The sequence below is a fragment of the Schistocerca piceifrons genome, chromosome X, assembly GCF_021461385.2.
Source record: "Schistocerca piceifrons isolate TAMUIC-IGC-003096 chromosome X, iqSchPice1.1, whole genome shotgun sequence".
NCBI classification, from domain to species: Eukaryota; Metazoa; Arthropoda; class Insecta; order Orthoptera; family Acrididae; genus Schistocerca; species Schistocerca piceifrons.
In genome coordinates, this window is record NC_060149.1 from 274,488,084 (window position 1) to 274,505,248 (window position 17,165).

A 17,165-nucleotide genomic window follows, 5' to 3' on the forward strand; every position below is an offset into this window, starting at 1 on the left:
CGATATCATATTCCCAGTAAGGAATATGCCCTCCTCGGACACTAATGCACATTTTGCACCTGTTATTCATGTTGGCTACCAAAATGTTGAGGAGTTCTTTGAGGATATTATCCCACTCCTCTCTCAAGGCGGTTTTTAGATCTTTCGCGGTTCAAGGAGAGGGTGTTCGTTGAGAAACACATCAGCCAAGGGGGTAATTTCCAAGAATGATTGCGTATCGAAGTCGCGGTGTCCAAACGATACATATCGAACGTGCGATCCTAAATCGATCATGCGACTCTGATAGCGGGCGTTATGATCAATTATTTGTGATCGTCATTTTTATCTGCTTTTCGTCGTTCCCTTAGTTGCTCTAAATTTCATACCTCCGCGAATTATTTATGAGTTGGTAGGGAAGTGCAGACGATTTATGTCGGTAGTGAGTGGGATGTCTGGTGTTCCTGACGTTTCTTCTGCGGATTCTCTCACATGGAAATATCTAATTCCATGCTTATCCAGCGTAGAAAACCGTTTGACTTTTTGTGGCAAATATGAAGTACTACCGGACGAGGAAAGAAGGGACTATGTAGACTGTGGTGGTGCGATGTAGGTAAAACTTTGTAAGAAGAGTTTCGATGCTGAAATACCGTTACAATTTCATTACGGACAGTGCGGAAAACGAACGAGTATCAGGAAGAATAAATGGTTCGACTCTTCCAAATTATCTATCCAGACCAGCGTAATTCTTCTATCTTGCTGTATTCGAGACTACACCTTGCAAGCAACAGCATCGAAAACTGACTTATCTGCTAATACCGTGTGCAACTATTTCGGGTTTTGCCAAGAAGTGTGTTACGTGGTAGAGACGAACGACAGTGTACCGATTGATGGACTGAGTAAAGTTGTTGAAGTGGACGAATCTCACATTACAAGAAGGAAGAACGAGAGAGGATGACCTTCAAAAAGTGAAATCGATCATATTTGTGTATTCGGTGGAATAGAACGAGAGTCCCGGAAATGTTTCGTTGTCAGAGTATTGTCCAGAGACAAGGTCACTTTAGTGCATCTACCCACATACTTGTGTGATATTGGCAGAGTTTACCCAGGCTATGACAAAAAGGGAATTGTTCCGTAGCGAACACGTCACGAGGACTTTCACATGACGACAACACCGACGACAAGTAAGTAAGTCGTCTCCTTTGTAATTACAAGTATTTTTGTAATGCTCTTCTTTTGTCATTGTTGTAGTGACCACCGTAAACATACTCATAATGCCTGCCACAAAAGTCGCATTATCGATTTAGGATCGCACGTTCAATATGTATCGTTTGGACCCCGCGACTTCGGTAGGCAATCATTCTTGGTAATTATCGACGAGGGCTATAGGGTTTAGGTCCGGAGAGTACTCAGGCCATTCTATACGTAGAGCTATCAAACTGGGGGGATATTGATTGCTACATTTCACCCGCTGTGCCATATAGTCTACGGGACTCTATGGGGTTAAGATCCGGTCATACAGCGGGCCAATCGAGGTGAGACAGAGTGCCTTAGTGTTCACCTCACCTGAAGTGTATGCGTAGTTCTTGTCACCTCGGTTGAGGGTGACTAATAATTTGTTCGGCAAGCTTATTATGGTACCATTCAACGAGCTTCATGGACGCGGGTGAGTCAATAAACAAGTCGCAAACGACAGAATACCGCATATCGTTCAGAATTTCGTGCCTATACGTATTTAGAAGGTGACCATTGGTTAAAGGCCTTCAGTCAGATCAACATGGCGGGCGTCCTATGAGTGCGTAGCCGAATAGAACAACCCTATTTTTCTGAGTCGAGAGACCCTCCGCAGAGCACGTCCATAGCGAAATTCATCCCTTATATCGTTAAGCTGTATTTCATGCAAATCTGTGTTCGATAGGATATAGGGAGTCGCGAACAACGAGCGTCCTGGCCGCCCTGGTTATCCAGTGACAGCACATTGTTTTCTCGCCTTGGGGTATTAGGCTACCCGCAGAACACATCGTTCTTGTGGGTTGTAGCAAGTTAAGGAATCAAATAAACTTGTTAAACTATGTAAATTGAAGGGAGAGATGGAAAAAGGAAAGAAAAGGGAAGGAACTAATGATATCAGCTGCATCGGGACTTTGTGTAGAATCAGCGGAGATGAGCGAAAATGTGTGCCGGACCGGACCTTGATATGTCCATAAGAACAGACACGACGCGTTCATATAACTGATTCGCCTAGATGGGAAATAAATCCACAACCTTCAGTACGGATGCACATTTACGTTCAACCTCTAGCGGGAATCTAAAATTGGGGGAGGGGGGGGGGGGGTGCGGATGTGCGGATAGGAGGCGCTAGGTGGGACTGTGTCCAGGTGGCGCGGTGGTTAACGCAACTGAGTAGTGAGCACAGGAGGTCCCGGGTTTGAGTCTCAGTCCGATACACATTTTCGTCTGTCGGCGCTGATTCTGTACAAAGTCTCAATGTAGCTAATATCATTGGTTCCTTCCCTTTCATTTCCTTTCTTCCCTCCCCCCCCCCCCCCTTCAATTTACATAATATGTATCACCGCTGCGGATCCCTTATGCTGCCTCTTCTTTCGGACATGTCCGAAGAAACAGACACCACACATTCATATAAACTTGTTACTTCCCGAGAGATCACTCGTTAGACGCGAACGTTACCTCAAGAATTCTATGCTGCAGCCTTCTAACACCTTGTCGGAAGTATTTAAGTTTACAAGGGTAGTATGTTGAAAAGGAAAATAAAATTCAGGCTGGTACTCGCGGCTCTAATGTCTCCATCCCAGTTTGCGATTTATTTATAACCTTACCCTCGTGCTTTCGATGTTTTGATTATTGAGTGAAAAATGTAATTAGTATTTTTTGAGCTACACCCGTTTTCTTAAAGGCAGCATTCGTAAACTCACAGAAAATGCTTCTGTAAGAGAATTAGAATGGGCGCATAGTTCCATACGAATACATCAATATTCGAGTTGCAGTTACTTGCATTGCTGCTCTAGAGTACGAATGTGTTAATGATTAGACTTAATTGCCTTCTTAAGGCGATGTATCATAAGCTTTTTTCTCACGAGCTGTTATGATGTTATAAATATTTTCGTGCTCTTTTGGTGTCTCCACGGAAGCGTCAAGTCTAAGACGGTAGGCTAGTACAATATCAGGAAATGACTGTACCCCAAACACGTTACAATAATTTACGTTTTTGAACGTGAAATGTTCACAGTGCTTAGTCGATATGTCTCAGGCCCATATGAAACGAAATGTATTATCATATTGTTAATGAGAGATGACCGTTACAGTGAACCTGGAGGCAACGGTTCGTTATCCGTTGAACTAAAAATTTTCCAAATTCTGTATAGGATTATGTTGGCCTCAGTTTTATGATCTTCATAACAAAATATATGAAAAGATTCTTAAATGATTGCTGTAGGTATTTCAAATGATGCAATAATGTCTCTAGCCGAAACGAATCTGACCGTGTAATTTTGATTAGAGGCACGAGAAAGTCGTTAATCTGACGTCTCTAAGACGAAGCTGCATTTATTTATGCAAATTCAGCATCTGGAAAATAAGGCAAATTCGTCAATTCTCGGTGTGTAGAACTTCAGTTTTAGAAACTCTTTTAAATCTTTTTCTGATCCACAGAGCAGATTCAGTGATTAATACGTTTCGAACAATTGCTACCTGTGCAATGTTAGTGAAGGAGCCATTGTTTTTTAAATTTCGGACGTGAATTCTAAATAACTGGCTTCCTCAGCAGAAAAAGGGATTTATGTATAGCGGAGAATGGCATGGTAATTTGTTGAAGGACTCTCGGAAGTGAGCCATGGTGAGTCAACACGTCAGGAACTATCGCAGAAGTTTTGACTGCATGCAGCACTTTCAGGCAGTTTCGTCCGACAAAAAATAGGGAAAAAAGACAAATCAAGTTGCGCGAGTATGAGGGTACGTGAACTTGTATCGAAGACGTAAAGACATGAAAACTCCTTCTTTATTATGATTTCACCTAATATCAGCAGAAGAAGCCTAACATGGAGTACTAGTTAGTATTTGATCCGAGGAGCCGGTATCTAGTGTGATCTCGAGTACCTAACAGCAAATGGTGGAAAGCTTCAAAATTCATCCTCTATGAGTAGTATAGCAGTGTTACGGAAGAGCGAAAAGTGGCTTTGAAAAATAAAATTGACACATAACCTGAAGTACAAAACTCGGACTCTGTTGCTGTTTTCCTTGCTCTATCTGTTACCTAGTAGTCCACGCTTACTAGCATATCGTGTAAAAAAATTACGCCTCTAAAATCTTAATACTGAAAAACATGATGGAGCGAAAAGATACGCGATGAAAAACATTTGTACAGAATAATGTAAAACTAGTGAGCGATAAAAATGTGGGAGAAACTATCTGAGCATGTAATATCGACAGAAAGGTGAAGGACCACGAATACTGTCTTCGTGCGTCTTCAGCCGTGACAGTTTCATCACAGGACACTTCAAATGGGATGGATTGCCGACATCCGGCTGATAATTACACTGCTTCAAGGTCCCGAAACGACTTTCTCAACAGACACGACTCTAATTTTTCTGTTATTACGAGGAAATTGATATAATCTCAAAACAATACTCGAGCTGTTGTTTAAAATCATGCTGTGTTAAAGTAATAGTAGCAAGTGTTTACTTGTGGGAGAGGAAAAGCAAGCCTCTAACGTAACTGACAATATTGAGGTGCAGATTGTAGGAGATTTAACAGCACTAATTATCCGAGAAATGGATATGATAGCGATAAAATAATTGCCTCGTTATAGCGTTAAATTTTGCCACTGGTTTACAGAAATTCGAAAGCCACCCAGTGTTGTCATTAGTTTGAGAGGCAGCAAGAGCTGAGGATGTAGGACAGCACATGCAACCGAACACTTTTAGGAGCGGAAGCTATTGATCGATGACTGAATTAATGACAACAGATAAGTACACTGTGCAAAACAATTAAAGCACCACGTCTTCGAAACCCCATAATTGTCTCCCGTTGCGACGCAGAACTTTGAAATTTGACTCAAAGTTGCCTATAACCCTCTTCTGAATGGTGCAAAAGCGTGGCGCCCTGTGACGTCACCATCGGGCTTGGCGACGCTTCAAACAGCACGGTGTCGACACATGCGAAAAAAAGCCACAGCCCAGAAGTTCATGTGAACTGTAAGGTGGGTTAATAATGTCACATTGGCACCAAATTTTACCGCAAATTTGCCACTGCGGATGTTTCACACGATGAGAAGGTCGTATCAGTCCCTCTTACCCACATTTCACCTCTTGTTTTGGCACCTATGCGACGGAGGTCAGAACCGAGACATCCAGCGTTGAAATCACGCGGTCTTCATATGACTGGAGGAGGAAAAGGTTTCAGACAGATCGCCGTTCAGAATAAACTCGGAAAAGCCTTAGGGGATGGCATGAAGGACGTCAGTGGAACCACACCTTCCCTTGGCTCATTGATTTCCAAGCATTTCGCGGTCGAAAACGACAGTTCACAGTGCGACGCGAAACAGAAAGACATTCTTGACAACGCTCGACACTGCTGCCACTCCCCGGACCTTTCAATCCTACTCTGTGGATATTGTTGGGCTGCAAACCCTCTTGAAAGTGATCGGAACCCTTTGGAGTGCAGTGCGACCGCAACATTTGCTCTGATACACGGAGTAGAACCACTATGGACCGTTAAAAATCATTCGTCGAAATTTAAACGTGATCCTGGACAGCAAATGGTGTTTATGCTTTTTCAGCCCTCCTGTGTCTTGATAAAGAGGGGTGAGGGAGGAGGGAAGCAACATGAATATGTGAATGAACAAAACGGCAAAAAGGCCCTCTAGCACCCCCTCCCGCCATCCCCCCTCCCACGCTACCCCCCCCCCTCCCCACACATTTGTCAACACCCTCTGTGACATCCACGAAACATCGTTGAGCACGATAGAAATGTACGAGGGCTATTGGGAAAGTAAGGAACGATCGGTCGCGAAATGGAAACCACTGTGAAAATCCGATTAGGCTTTTCGCAGATGTTTTGGGCGGTGTCTCTAGTATGCCCGTCGATCGCATCAAGACGCTCTTTTCAGTTGTGAGCGCACTGTGAGCGAGTAAAGGTGCCTAGAACAACAATATCTCCCGCCAAGTAGGAGTGCCCGCTGAGAGGCTACGCCTTATTGAATGCAGCCCACCTAACACAACTACCACGCACTTCCTTCCTCATGGCAATTCTCAGCCGCACTCTGCAGGGGCAGTGAAGACGCTCCTGCACCCTGCACCCTTTTCGATGGGAAGTGTTCGATAACTCACAACATAGCCTTAATTGGCTCGTCCTGAGTGTCATCTCTGTTCACATGAAACGCTGGATACGAAGACAACATTTGGACGCAGGCTACACGCTATAGACCAGCATAGAGAATTATCGGAAAGCACAGGCGGCTGCCTTCTATGACGATGGTGTTGTAAATTTGGTATAACGCTCCGACAAATGTCTGAGTCAAAGCGGTGACTATGTAGAGAAGTACCCGGAAGGTGTAGCTAAATGTGCAAAGAAAATAGTTTTTATTTTCACTGTGGTTTTCATTACGTGACCGATCGTTCTTTACTTTCCGAACAACCCTCGAATCGGTTTTCTTATGACTGGAGGAGGAAAACATTTCAGACAGATCGCCGTTCAGAAGAAATTCGGAAAAGCCTTAGGGGATGGCATGAAGGACGTCAGTGGAACCACACCTTCCCTTGGCTCCTTGATTTCCAAGCATTTCGCGGTCGGAAACGACAGTCCACAGTACGACGTGCAACAGGAAGACATTCTTGACAACGCTCGACACGGATGCCTCTCCCTGGACCTTTCAATCCTACTCTATGGATATTGTCGGGCTGCAACCCTCTTGAACGTGATCTGAACCCTTTGGAGTGCAGTGCGATCGCAACATTTGCTCTGGTACACGGAACCACTATGGACCGTTAAAAATCATTCGTCGAAATTTAAACGTGATCCTGGGCAGCCAATGGTGTTTATGCTTTTTCAGCCTTCCTGTGGCTTGATAAAGAGGGGCGAGGGAGGAGGGAAGCAACATGAACATGTGAATGAACAAAATGGCAAAAAGGCCCTCTAGCACCCCCTCCCACTCCCCGCCCCCCCCCGCTCTCCCCCCCTCTCCCCCACATTTGTTAACACCCTCTGTGACATCCACGAAACATCGTTGAGCACGATACAAATGTACGATGGCTATTCGGAAAGTAAAGAACGATCGGTCGCGAAATGGAAACCACTGTGAAAATCCGACGAGGCTTTTCACAGATGTTCTGGGCAGTGTCTCTAGTATGCCCATCGATCGCATCAAGACGCTCTTTTCAGTTGTGAGCGCACTGTGAGCGACTAAAGGTGCCTAGAACAACAATATCTCCCGCCATGTAGGAGGGCCCGCTGAGAGGCTACGCCTTATTGAATGCAGCCCACCTAACACAACTGCCACGCACTTCCTTCTTCATGGCAATTCTCAGCCGCACTCTGCAGGGGCAGTGAAGACACTCCTGCACCCTTTTCGATGGGAAGTGTTCGATCACTCACAACACAGCCCTAAGTGGCTTGTCCTGAGTGCCATCTCAGTTCACATGAAACGCTGGATACGAAGACAACATTTGGACGCAGGCTATGCGCTATAGACCAGCGATGAGAATTATCGGAAAGCACAGGCGGCTGCCTTCTATGACGATGGTGTTTTAAATTTGGTATAACGCTCCGACAAATGTCTAAGTCGGAGCGGGAGCAATGTAGAGAAGTACCCCGAAGGTGTAGCTAAATGTGCAAAGACAACAGTTTTGATTTTCACTGTGGTTTCCATTTAGCGACTGATCGTTCCTTACTTTCCAAACAACCCTCGTATGTGTTAGGAACTTCGACGCCAGTTCAGCCTGGTGGCTGCTCTAGTGCCTTAAGGAAGGCAAACTCCAACCATCTGGTGTCGAAGGGGTTACCTAACCCTCAGGCGCTGGAGTAGCCGCCAGGTTAATGTGGCGTAGAATTATCTGAAGGTACGTTTCGAACGTGATCAAAAAAAGGTGTCTGAGTGGAATTGAGAGTGTTGCCGAGCTGGGGGTAGGGTCTTAGAGGGACCATAAGCTGTTTAATTCACACACGTGTTAATGTTGCACTCCAGTGTGATCACGCCGCAGGAGAGTGGAAAACAGGAGGGTTGAAAAAGCATGAGCACCATTTGCTGCTTCGGATCACGTTCATATTTCGTCGAATGGTTTGGAACGATTCCTAGTGACTCCATGCTGTCCGCGAGAGCAAAGATTTCGGTCCAGTTGTACTCCAAAGGCGTTCAGTAACGTTCAGTGGTGTTATGGTCCCACAATTCCCTTAGAGAAGAGTTGAAACGTCCGAGGGTTGTCAGCAGTGTCAAAGGTTATCAAGAACATCCTTCTGTTGCTCATCGAACTGCGAACAGTCGTTTTTGACTGCGAAATGTGTTGGTGTCAACGCCCCAGGGAAAGGGATGGTTTCATTGACTCCCTTCATGCTACCCCCTAAAGCCTTTTCGTGTCGATTCTGACCGGCGGTGTATCGCAAACGTTTTCCTCGGTGACTAATAAGAAAACCGCGTGATTTCAACGCTGGGTGTCGCGGTTATGACTTTCATCGTAGAGATGTCAGAAGAAGCAATGAAATGTGGGTAATAGGGGCTGTGACGACTTTCTCATGATGTGACATGTCTACGTTGTCGTTGGGCAGAGCTGTTGTGAAATTTGGTGCCAATATGACATCAGTAACCCACCTTACAGCTCACTGGAACTTCCAAGCTATAGCCTTTCTTCCGGATGTATCGATTACCTTGCTGTTCGAAGGGTTGCACCCCCTCCTCCCCCCCTCCCCTCACCAACCCCTTTGCACCAGTACAGAGGAATACGATACGATATTGCAGTACCCGTATTGTTCAGAAGTACGATGCGAAGTCCCCTAGAACATGGAAAATTAAAATACCCTATCCTGAGAAAATCAACATGGGCTCTGCAAAAAGCATTCTTGTGAAACTCAACTCGCTCTGTTATTCTATGAGATCCAGAAGCCATTAGGTAAGAGCATCCCAGTTGATATTGTTCGTCGTAACTTCCTGAGGGCGTACGATTTACTTTCGGACTAGCGTCTTGTCAAGAGAGATAAGCTCTCAGGGTATATCAGACTTATATATATCGTATTGAGGACTTACTTGTAGATAGATCTCAGTGCTTAGTTCTTTACGGTGAGAAACTGTCATATGTAATGAAAACTATGGGGTATCGAAAGGCAGTGTTATAAGAACCGATAACGTTCAGAGTTACGTGAGGCTATTCACAAATGATGCTGTCGTACGCGGGGAAGTTGCAAAGCCAGATATGTGTAGTGAAATGCAGGAAGTCCTGCAAAAATTGACGCTTGATGCACGCACTATTAATTTGAAACTTGTTCCTAACCAGTCGGGATTAAAACTGAGTACTAATGTCGATAATTACAATATTCCATAAAACCAATTTCATTACTGAATGAAATTTTCACTCTGTAGCCGAGTGTGCATTGATATGAAACTTCCTGGCAGATTAAAACTGTGTGCCAGACCGAGACTCGAACTAAGGATCTTTCTGCCTTTCGCGGACAAGTGCTCTATTGACTGAGCTATCCAAGCACGACTCACGACCAATCCTCACAGCTTCAATTCTGCCAGTATCTCGTCTCCTGCCTTCCAAACTTCACAGAGGCTCTTCTGTGAACCTTGCAGAACTAGCACTCCTGGAATAAAGGATACTGCGGAGACATGGCTTAGCCACAGCCTGGGGGGTGTTTCCAGAATGAGATTTTCACTCTGCACCGGAATGTGCGCTGATATGAAACTTCCTGGCAGATTAAAACTATGTGCCGGACCGGGACTCGAACTCGGGATCTTTGCCTTTCGCGGGCAAGTGCTCTACCGGATGAGCTACCCAAGCACGACTCACGACCCGTCCTCATAGCTTCAATTCTGCCCGTACCTCGTCTCCTACCTTCCAAACTTCACAAAAGCTCTTCTGCGAACCTTGCACAACTAGCACTTCTTTCTTCCTGGAGGGCTAGTTCTGCAGGATTCGCAGAAGAGCTTTTGTGAAGTTTGGAAGGTAGGAGACGAGGTACTGGCAGAACTGAAGCTGTGAGGACGGGTTATGAGTCGTGTTTGGGTAGCTCAGCCGGTAGAGCACTTGCCCGCGAAAGGCAAAGGTCCCGAGTTCGAGTCTCGGACTAGCACACAGTTTTAATCTGCCAGGAAGTTTAAATTTCATTATTCATCATTCAAGTTGACTTTAACTTGACAAGTGGTGCGCTATGCTGCGACAAAAATCTTCGCTTCCTTCCCCAACAGTACAAACTGTCTGAAAAGTATGACGTTAACTTGAAACTGAAAATGTTTCCTATTGTCATTCTTGTCATTCCAATATGAATTTTTAATTTAGAAATCTATAGCGTATTCACAGCAAAAGAACGGACTTCTGAGTAATCACGGCTGTAAATTAGTTTTCGATATCTTAAAGCTCATCTGTAAGTGGGTAGGATTTAGCCACACATACACTTTAGGACGTAAAAAAAGGATGGACCATGAAGTGATGATCCAAACGGGACGTAAATCGGTAGATATGATCTACATGTGAAGACAAACAAATGATTTTAATTTCAGAAAAACTGGACGATTTATTCAAGAGTAACAGCTCCACAGATTGAGGAAGTCAGTAACACCTTGGCCCAGCTCTGCCACTTTTGCAAGCAGTTATGCGGTTTGGCATTGATTGAGAGAGTAGTAGGATGACCCCCTGAGGGACATCGAACCAAACGCTGTCCAATTGGCGCGTTAGATCTTCAAAATCCTGAACTTGTTGGGGGGCCCTACCCATAATGCTTTGAACGTTCTCAACTGGGGAGAGATTCGGTGAGTTTCGTGGCCAACGTAGGGTTTGGCAAGAACCAAAACAAGCAGTAGAAACTCTCTCCGTGTGCGGGCGGGCATTTTCTTGCTGAAATGTAAGCCTCGGATGTTTTGCAATGAAATGCAACAAAACGGGGCGTAGAATATTGTCGACATAAAGCTGTGAGGATGACAAACAAAGGGGCCCTTCTATGAAAAGAAATGGCACCCCAGACCATCACTCCAGGGTGTCGGGATGTATGGCAGGTGACAATCATGTTGGTAACCCACCTCCCTTTGGGGCGTCTTCGCTAGTCATCGGGGCACATTTAGAAGCGGGGCTCATTACTGGAGACAGTTCTGCTCCAGTCAGTGAGATTCCACGCCCCGATATCCGATCAAAAGGTGTCTGGAGACGCCCTGGACAGCGGTGGGATACCAACCTAACTGTTGCCCGCCATACGCCCCGACAACAAGGAGTAATGGTGTGGGGTGCCATTTATTTTCATAGTAGGATCCCTTTGCTTGTCATCTGCGGCACCCTTACAACATAGCAATACGTAGAAGATTTTATACGCCCCATATTATTTCCCTTAATGAAAAGCCATCCTGGGCTTACATTTCAGCAAAATATTGCCCGCCCGCACACAGCGAGAGTTTCTACTACTTGTGTTCGTGCTTGCCAAATCCTACCTTGGCCAGCAAGATCGCCTGATCTCTTCCCAACTGAGATCGTTCGAAGCATTTTGGGCAGGGTCCTCCAAACAGCTCGGGATTGTGATGATCTAACGCAGCAATTGGGCAGAATTTGGCCCTATATCCCTCAGGAGGACATTCAACAACTCTATCAATCAATGTCAATCGCAATAACTCCTTGCATAAGGGACAGAGGTAGAGAAACGCGTTATTGATTGCTCAACTTGTGAAGCTCTTTCTCTTGAATAAATCCTCCAGTTTTTCTAAGATTTTAATCATTTGTTTGTCTGTACATGCAGATCATATCTACCGATTTCATTATGGTACGTCGTTTTTTTTGTATTAGAGGGTAAAAATTAATTTCCGTAAATAGTATGTATAATAATTCATGTGTCACATAACTAAAAATCGCATAAATGATCCCTAGAACATGTAACTAACTGAAACTGGTTTATAGCTTTTTACGAAGACGATAATTGCAACATATATAAAACTGCCGTAGTTGCTTTCTCTGGTGCATGAAAATTATATATTATATTACCTATCGATGTTGAGTGATACGGTTCAAATGTACGCCATTTGCTCGGCGTCTCACTTTTTTTCATACCACATAAGACAACAGATAAAGAAACGAAATATGTCTCATCTTATGAGACTACTTACAAATAGCCTACTTGAGCGTAAGATATACAATGCGGAACAGAATTAAGGAATCGCTTTCTCGAAATCCCAAAACTGGTTTCAGTTACGGCGTCTAAGTTTGAAATTTGTCTCTAATGTTATTACAACCTTCCTCTGTAATAGTGCAAAAGTGTGGGGCCATGCGACGTCACCCTCGACTTCGGCGACGCTTCAAACAACAAGGTGTCGATACGTGCGAAAAAAAGGCTACAGCTTGGAAGTCCCAGTGAGCTGTAAGGTGGGCTATCGATGTCACATTGGCACCAAATTTCACAACAGCTCTACCCAACGACAACGTGGACATGTCACACGATGAGAAAGTCGTCACAGCCTCTATTACCCACATTTCATCCCTTCTTCTGACATCTCTGCGATGAAGGTCAAAACCGCGACACCCACCGTCGTAATCACGAGATTTTCTTATGGGTGCCCGAGGAAAGCGTTTGAGACACACCGCCACTCATAATCGACACGAAAAAGCTTCAGAGGATGGCATAAAGGGCGTAAAAGTAACCACCACTTTCCGGGGGACGTTGATAACCACACATTTGGCGGTCTAAAACGACAGTTCGCAGTGCGATTAGCAACAGGAAGATGTCCTTTATAGCCTTAGACACTGCTGACACCTGCGGACGTTTCAATCCTTCTCTAAGGACGTTGTGGGGCTACGTCCCCATTGTGAACGTGATCGCTCCCCGTTGGAGTACAGCGCGGCCGAAATTTTTGTTCTCGTGTACAGGATGGACGTGCTAGGACCGTTCAGAACCATTCGAAATTTAAACTTGATATGAAGCAGGATATGGGACTTACACCTTTTTAACCCCTCTGTGTGAATAAAACGACAAAGGTTCCCTCTAAAATCTTCCCACCTCCAGTTCGGCAACACCCTCAGTTTCACTTTCAGAAATTTCGACACCAAATCAACCCGGGGCTGCTCCAGCGCCTGAGAGTAAGGTGACTCCTTCGACCTCCGTTGGGGTGCGGTTTGCCTACCTGAAGGCGCTAGAGCAGTCGCTAGGCTTCTGACAGGTACATTTGTATCGCGCTCAACAAAGTTTCGTTGGTGTCACCGAGGGTGTTCCCGAACAGGGGGTATGGGTCAGAGGGACACTGCTGTTTTATTCACACACATGCTAATGTTGCATTCCCGTGTGATCACAGTACAGGAGGGCGAGAAGCAGGAGCGCTGAAAAAGCGTAAGTACTCTTTGCTGCTGTGGATCACGTTTAAATTCAGCCGAATGGTTTTGAACGGTCCCTAGTGGTTCCATCATCTACACGAGCGCAACATATACGATCGTGCTGCACTCCAAAGGGGTGCGGTCACGTTCAGTGAGGATGCAACCCCACGATGTCCTTAGAGAAAGACTGAAACGTCCGAGAGTGCCAGCAGCGTCAAAGGTTGTCAAGAATATCTTCCAGCTGCTCATCGGAATGCGAACTATCGTTTCGACCGCGAATTGTGTGGGAATCGACGCCCCAGGGAAAGGGGTGGTACCATTGACGTGCTGTCTGCCATGCCCTGCGGCTTTTCCGTGTCGATACTGAGCGTCAGTGTATATCAAACGTTTTCCTCGCCACCCATAGAAAGACTCCGTGATTTCAACGCTGTGTGTCGCGGTTCTGACATTCATCGCAGAGATGTCAAAAAAGGGGTGAAATCTGGGTAATGGGGGCTGCGACGACCTACCCATCGTGTGACACGCCCGCAGTGCCGTTGGACAAAATTGCAGTGAAATTTCCTGCCAATATGACATCAATAATCCACTTTGTAGCTCACATGAAGTTCTGAGCTGCGGTCTTTTTTTCGCACGCGTCGACCCCTTGCTGTTTGAAGTGTCGTCGAGCCCGAGGGGGACGTCGCTGGGTGCCACGCTTTTGCGTCACTGCCGAAGAAGGCTGTAAGCAGCTCTGAGCCGAATTTATATCTTATGCGTTGCAATGGGAGACAATTACGTGCTTCCGAAGATTTAATCGTTTAATTTTGTTGTCAGTCTACATTTGTAGTTCGATCCTCTTAAATGATTGATATCTAGTGCACGGTGCTACTCGATGGGTGCTGCCTAGGTTGTCCCCTCACCGTGGATATTATATTGGTCTGAGACTGCTTGTACAACAGAAAAAGATGCTGAAAATGTTGGAAACAACGACAGAAGATGTCGAGATGGAACACGATCACCGAGCGAAGTGGCACAGTGGTTAGCACACTGGAATCGCATTCGGGAGGACGATGGTTCAAACCCTCCTCCGGCTATCCAGATTTAGGTTCTTCCTTATTTCCCTATATCACTCCAGGCAAAATCCAGTATGGTTACTTTGAAAGGGCACGGCCGATTTGTCCCGCCATACTTGACAGGACCTGGGATTGTGCTCCGTCCCTAATGATCTCGATTTCGACGGGACGTTAAACGCAGTCTTTCTTTCTTCCATGGAAAGTAATCTTCACTGGTCGGTAATGAAATGTATATACATATAAAAAGAAAATAAAACAGTAACGTTTTGTTGTCCGAACGATGAAATCCACGGCGGACCTGAAATAGGAATCATTACAAAACAGGAAACGAAAGTTATTAATAAAATATAAAATCCAAAATCTGCAAATGTAGCCGGCCGGGGTGGCCGAGCGGTTCTAGGCGGTACAGTCTGGAACCGCGCGACCGCTACGGTCGCAGGTTCGAATGCTGCATCTGGCATGGATGTGTGTGATGTCCTTAGGTTAGTTAGGTTTAAGTAGTTCTAAGTTCTAGGGGACTGATGACCTCAGAAGTTAAGTCCCATAGTGCTCAGAGCCTTTTTTTTTTTTTTGCAAATGTAATGAAGATAAAATAGAAATCCAACACCACATCTATCCATCTACAGATAAACACATGGTGCGTCACAAAAAAATGAAGACTCAAACGTAATTGGCATTTGTAAAGAAAATATTGAAAACAGAGCAAAAATTGAAAGCACTCGCAAACCTACTGACAAGCGAATCGCAGAAATTATGGAAATAATCGAACTTTTTGACTTGGCGGTGAATGAAATATGCGTGAAAGTTGTAGGTGAAATAAGCAGCACAGCGAAAGAAGTAAATACCAACAGCTGTCGGAATCGTGCGAAACGTTCAGTTGTAAGATAAGAAAAAGAATGAGCACGATGATTTGCAACTACAAAAACGTTTACGGGACTGTGCAAAGAGCTACCGAGATATAGAAAACAACGCTGCTAAAGCCACTGTGATAGAGGCGAATCTTTTCAGAAGCAGCAGAAAGTCTCCGAAATTTTGAGTTTCAAAAGGCGCTGATCGACAGTTGACGGCAAAAGTGAGTAGGCAGGTAGTGGCAGGGCGGCCGAGTGACAATCGCGCCTGATTGTGCAGATCGACAGCCAAGGTCGACAATTGTACACTGTACCGTCGCCAACACAACTTTGGCAACAGCTGAGTCGATGCCAGTGCAGCTTCAAACCGCGAAAAACAGCACCGAATTCACTGATGGCAGAAACCACTCACGACCGCTTCTGATTAAAAGAGTTTCATTTTCTTTTCTCGGATGCCCTTAAACTAGTAGTCTCATGAGAGTCACACAGCTGACATCAGAAATGGACAGATGCGAAATTTCGATTTAGAAGTCACTGGATAGCTAAATATTTGAGACGTTTGGAATAATCAACAAGTCCAAAGCACAGAGGACGTTTGGAATAAACAGCAAGTCCAAAGCACAGCGCAACAGGACGGAGATAATCGTCGGTTAAAACGCGAAAAAAAAAACCTATAGCACGTGGTTAACGAAACTCGTTTGCAAGCTCCTGGTCAATTGCAATTTTTCAGCCATGCATTAAAAAATGTCAAATGACTACCTTCTTTAGTATATGAGAAATACGACGCATGAACTATTGTGCAGAGTAATACATGGATATGATATTGCAACCACAGGTTATGGAACGATGCTGTCACACTCTGAATGACCAGTATCACAGATTTTTGCACAATTTTGCCGACCTTTTAGTATTAGAGAAGTAAGTGACCATTAAAATTTTTCTACCTGTAGTGAGGAGCATAGAACTGTTTCATTTCGTTCCTGCAAGGCTATGCATTTGCAGACTTTGGAGTAAAAATTCGAATTGCAGTTTCTAAACATTTCGAATATCCACCGCTAACAAGCTGATAATTTTGAACACAAGCCGCAGAGATATAGGACATCAAGTTAGATGATAATGCGAGCGACTTTTAACGCAAATCTTGGTAATAAATACATTTGCTTCATATCTATGGCAGCCACGAATATTATATTCAAAGCTAGCTGTTCTACAAAATGGTAGAACATTTTAACTACTGCACTGTAAATGTGCAATTTACATTGAACTTGAGTACCATAGCAAAAGTTAGTTGTAAAAAAGCAGAGGGCACAACTCCCTGCAGGCTGAAAACTGTACCCAGCAAAGATTTCTACAGCAATTCAGCCTGAGAAGCTACGGAGAGTAAGGAGCTGTGCGTGCTCACCTGTTGCATGGTGGCGGCTTCTCGGCAGACACGGACGGTTGCGGCAGGGGCAGCAGCAGGAGCAGCAGCACCAGCGGCAACATAACCACGACCTCTCGGTAGGCACGCATCTTCTCAACTGGCTCAGCCGCTCGAGCGCCTGAGGGTCGTAGCATTACGTCAGGAGCCCGGCCTTCCCATTGGTCGCCTACCTCGGACGAGCCTCCAGCGTCACGCGCTCCTATTGGTGCGCGAGACGAACACTCCCTCGTGACGTATCTCGCGGTGTCGCAACGGGGAAAGGCACAATTCGGCGAAGCTGAGCCTAGTAGATCGGCGCACGCCTTATGCCTGCGCCTACGTGATCGCGCAACCTCCGCCGCTGCCCGAAAAGATGCGTCTT

The 17,165-nt window shown here is 45.3% G+C and overlaps 1 protein-coding gene across 2 annotated transcripts in view; it reads right to left on the bottom strand.

Moving 5' to 3' along the window:
• The window catches only part of LOC124721112 (trehalase-like), a 254,065-nt gene extending 237,176 nt beyond the window's left edge, over nucleotides 1-16,889 (bottom strand). For both annotated transcript variants that reach the window (XR_007006270.1, XM_047245930.1), the window contains exon 1: nucleotides 16,784-16,889. Coding sequence is in view for 1 of the 2 variants with exons in the window: in XM_047245930.1 (XP_047101886.1) it covers nucleotides 16,784-16,866 (83 nt within the window). In the remaining variant the exon portion in view is untranslated. The remainder of the gene's footprint in view (nucleotides 1-16,783) is intronic.
• Nucleotides 16,890-17,165: the final 276 nt, after the last annotated feature.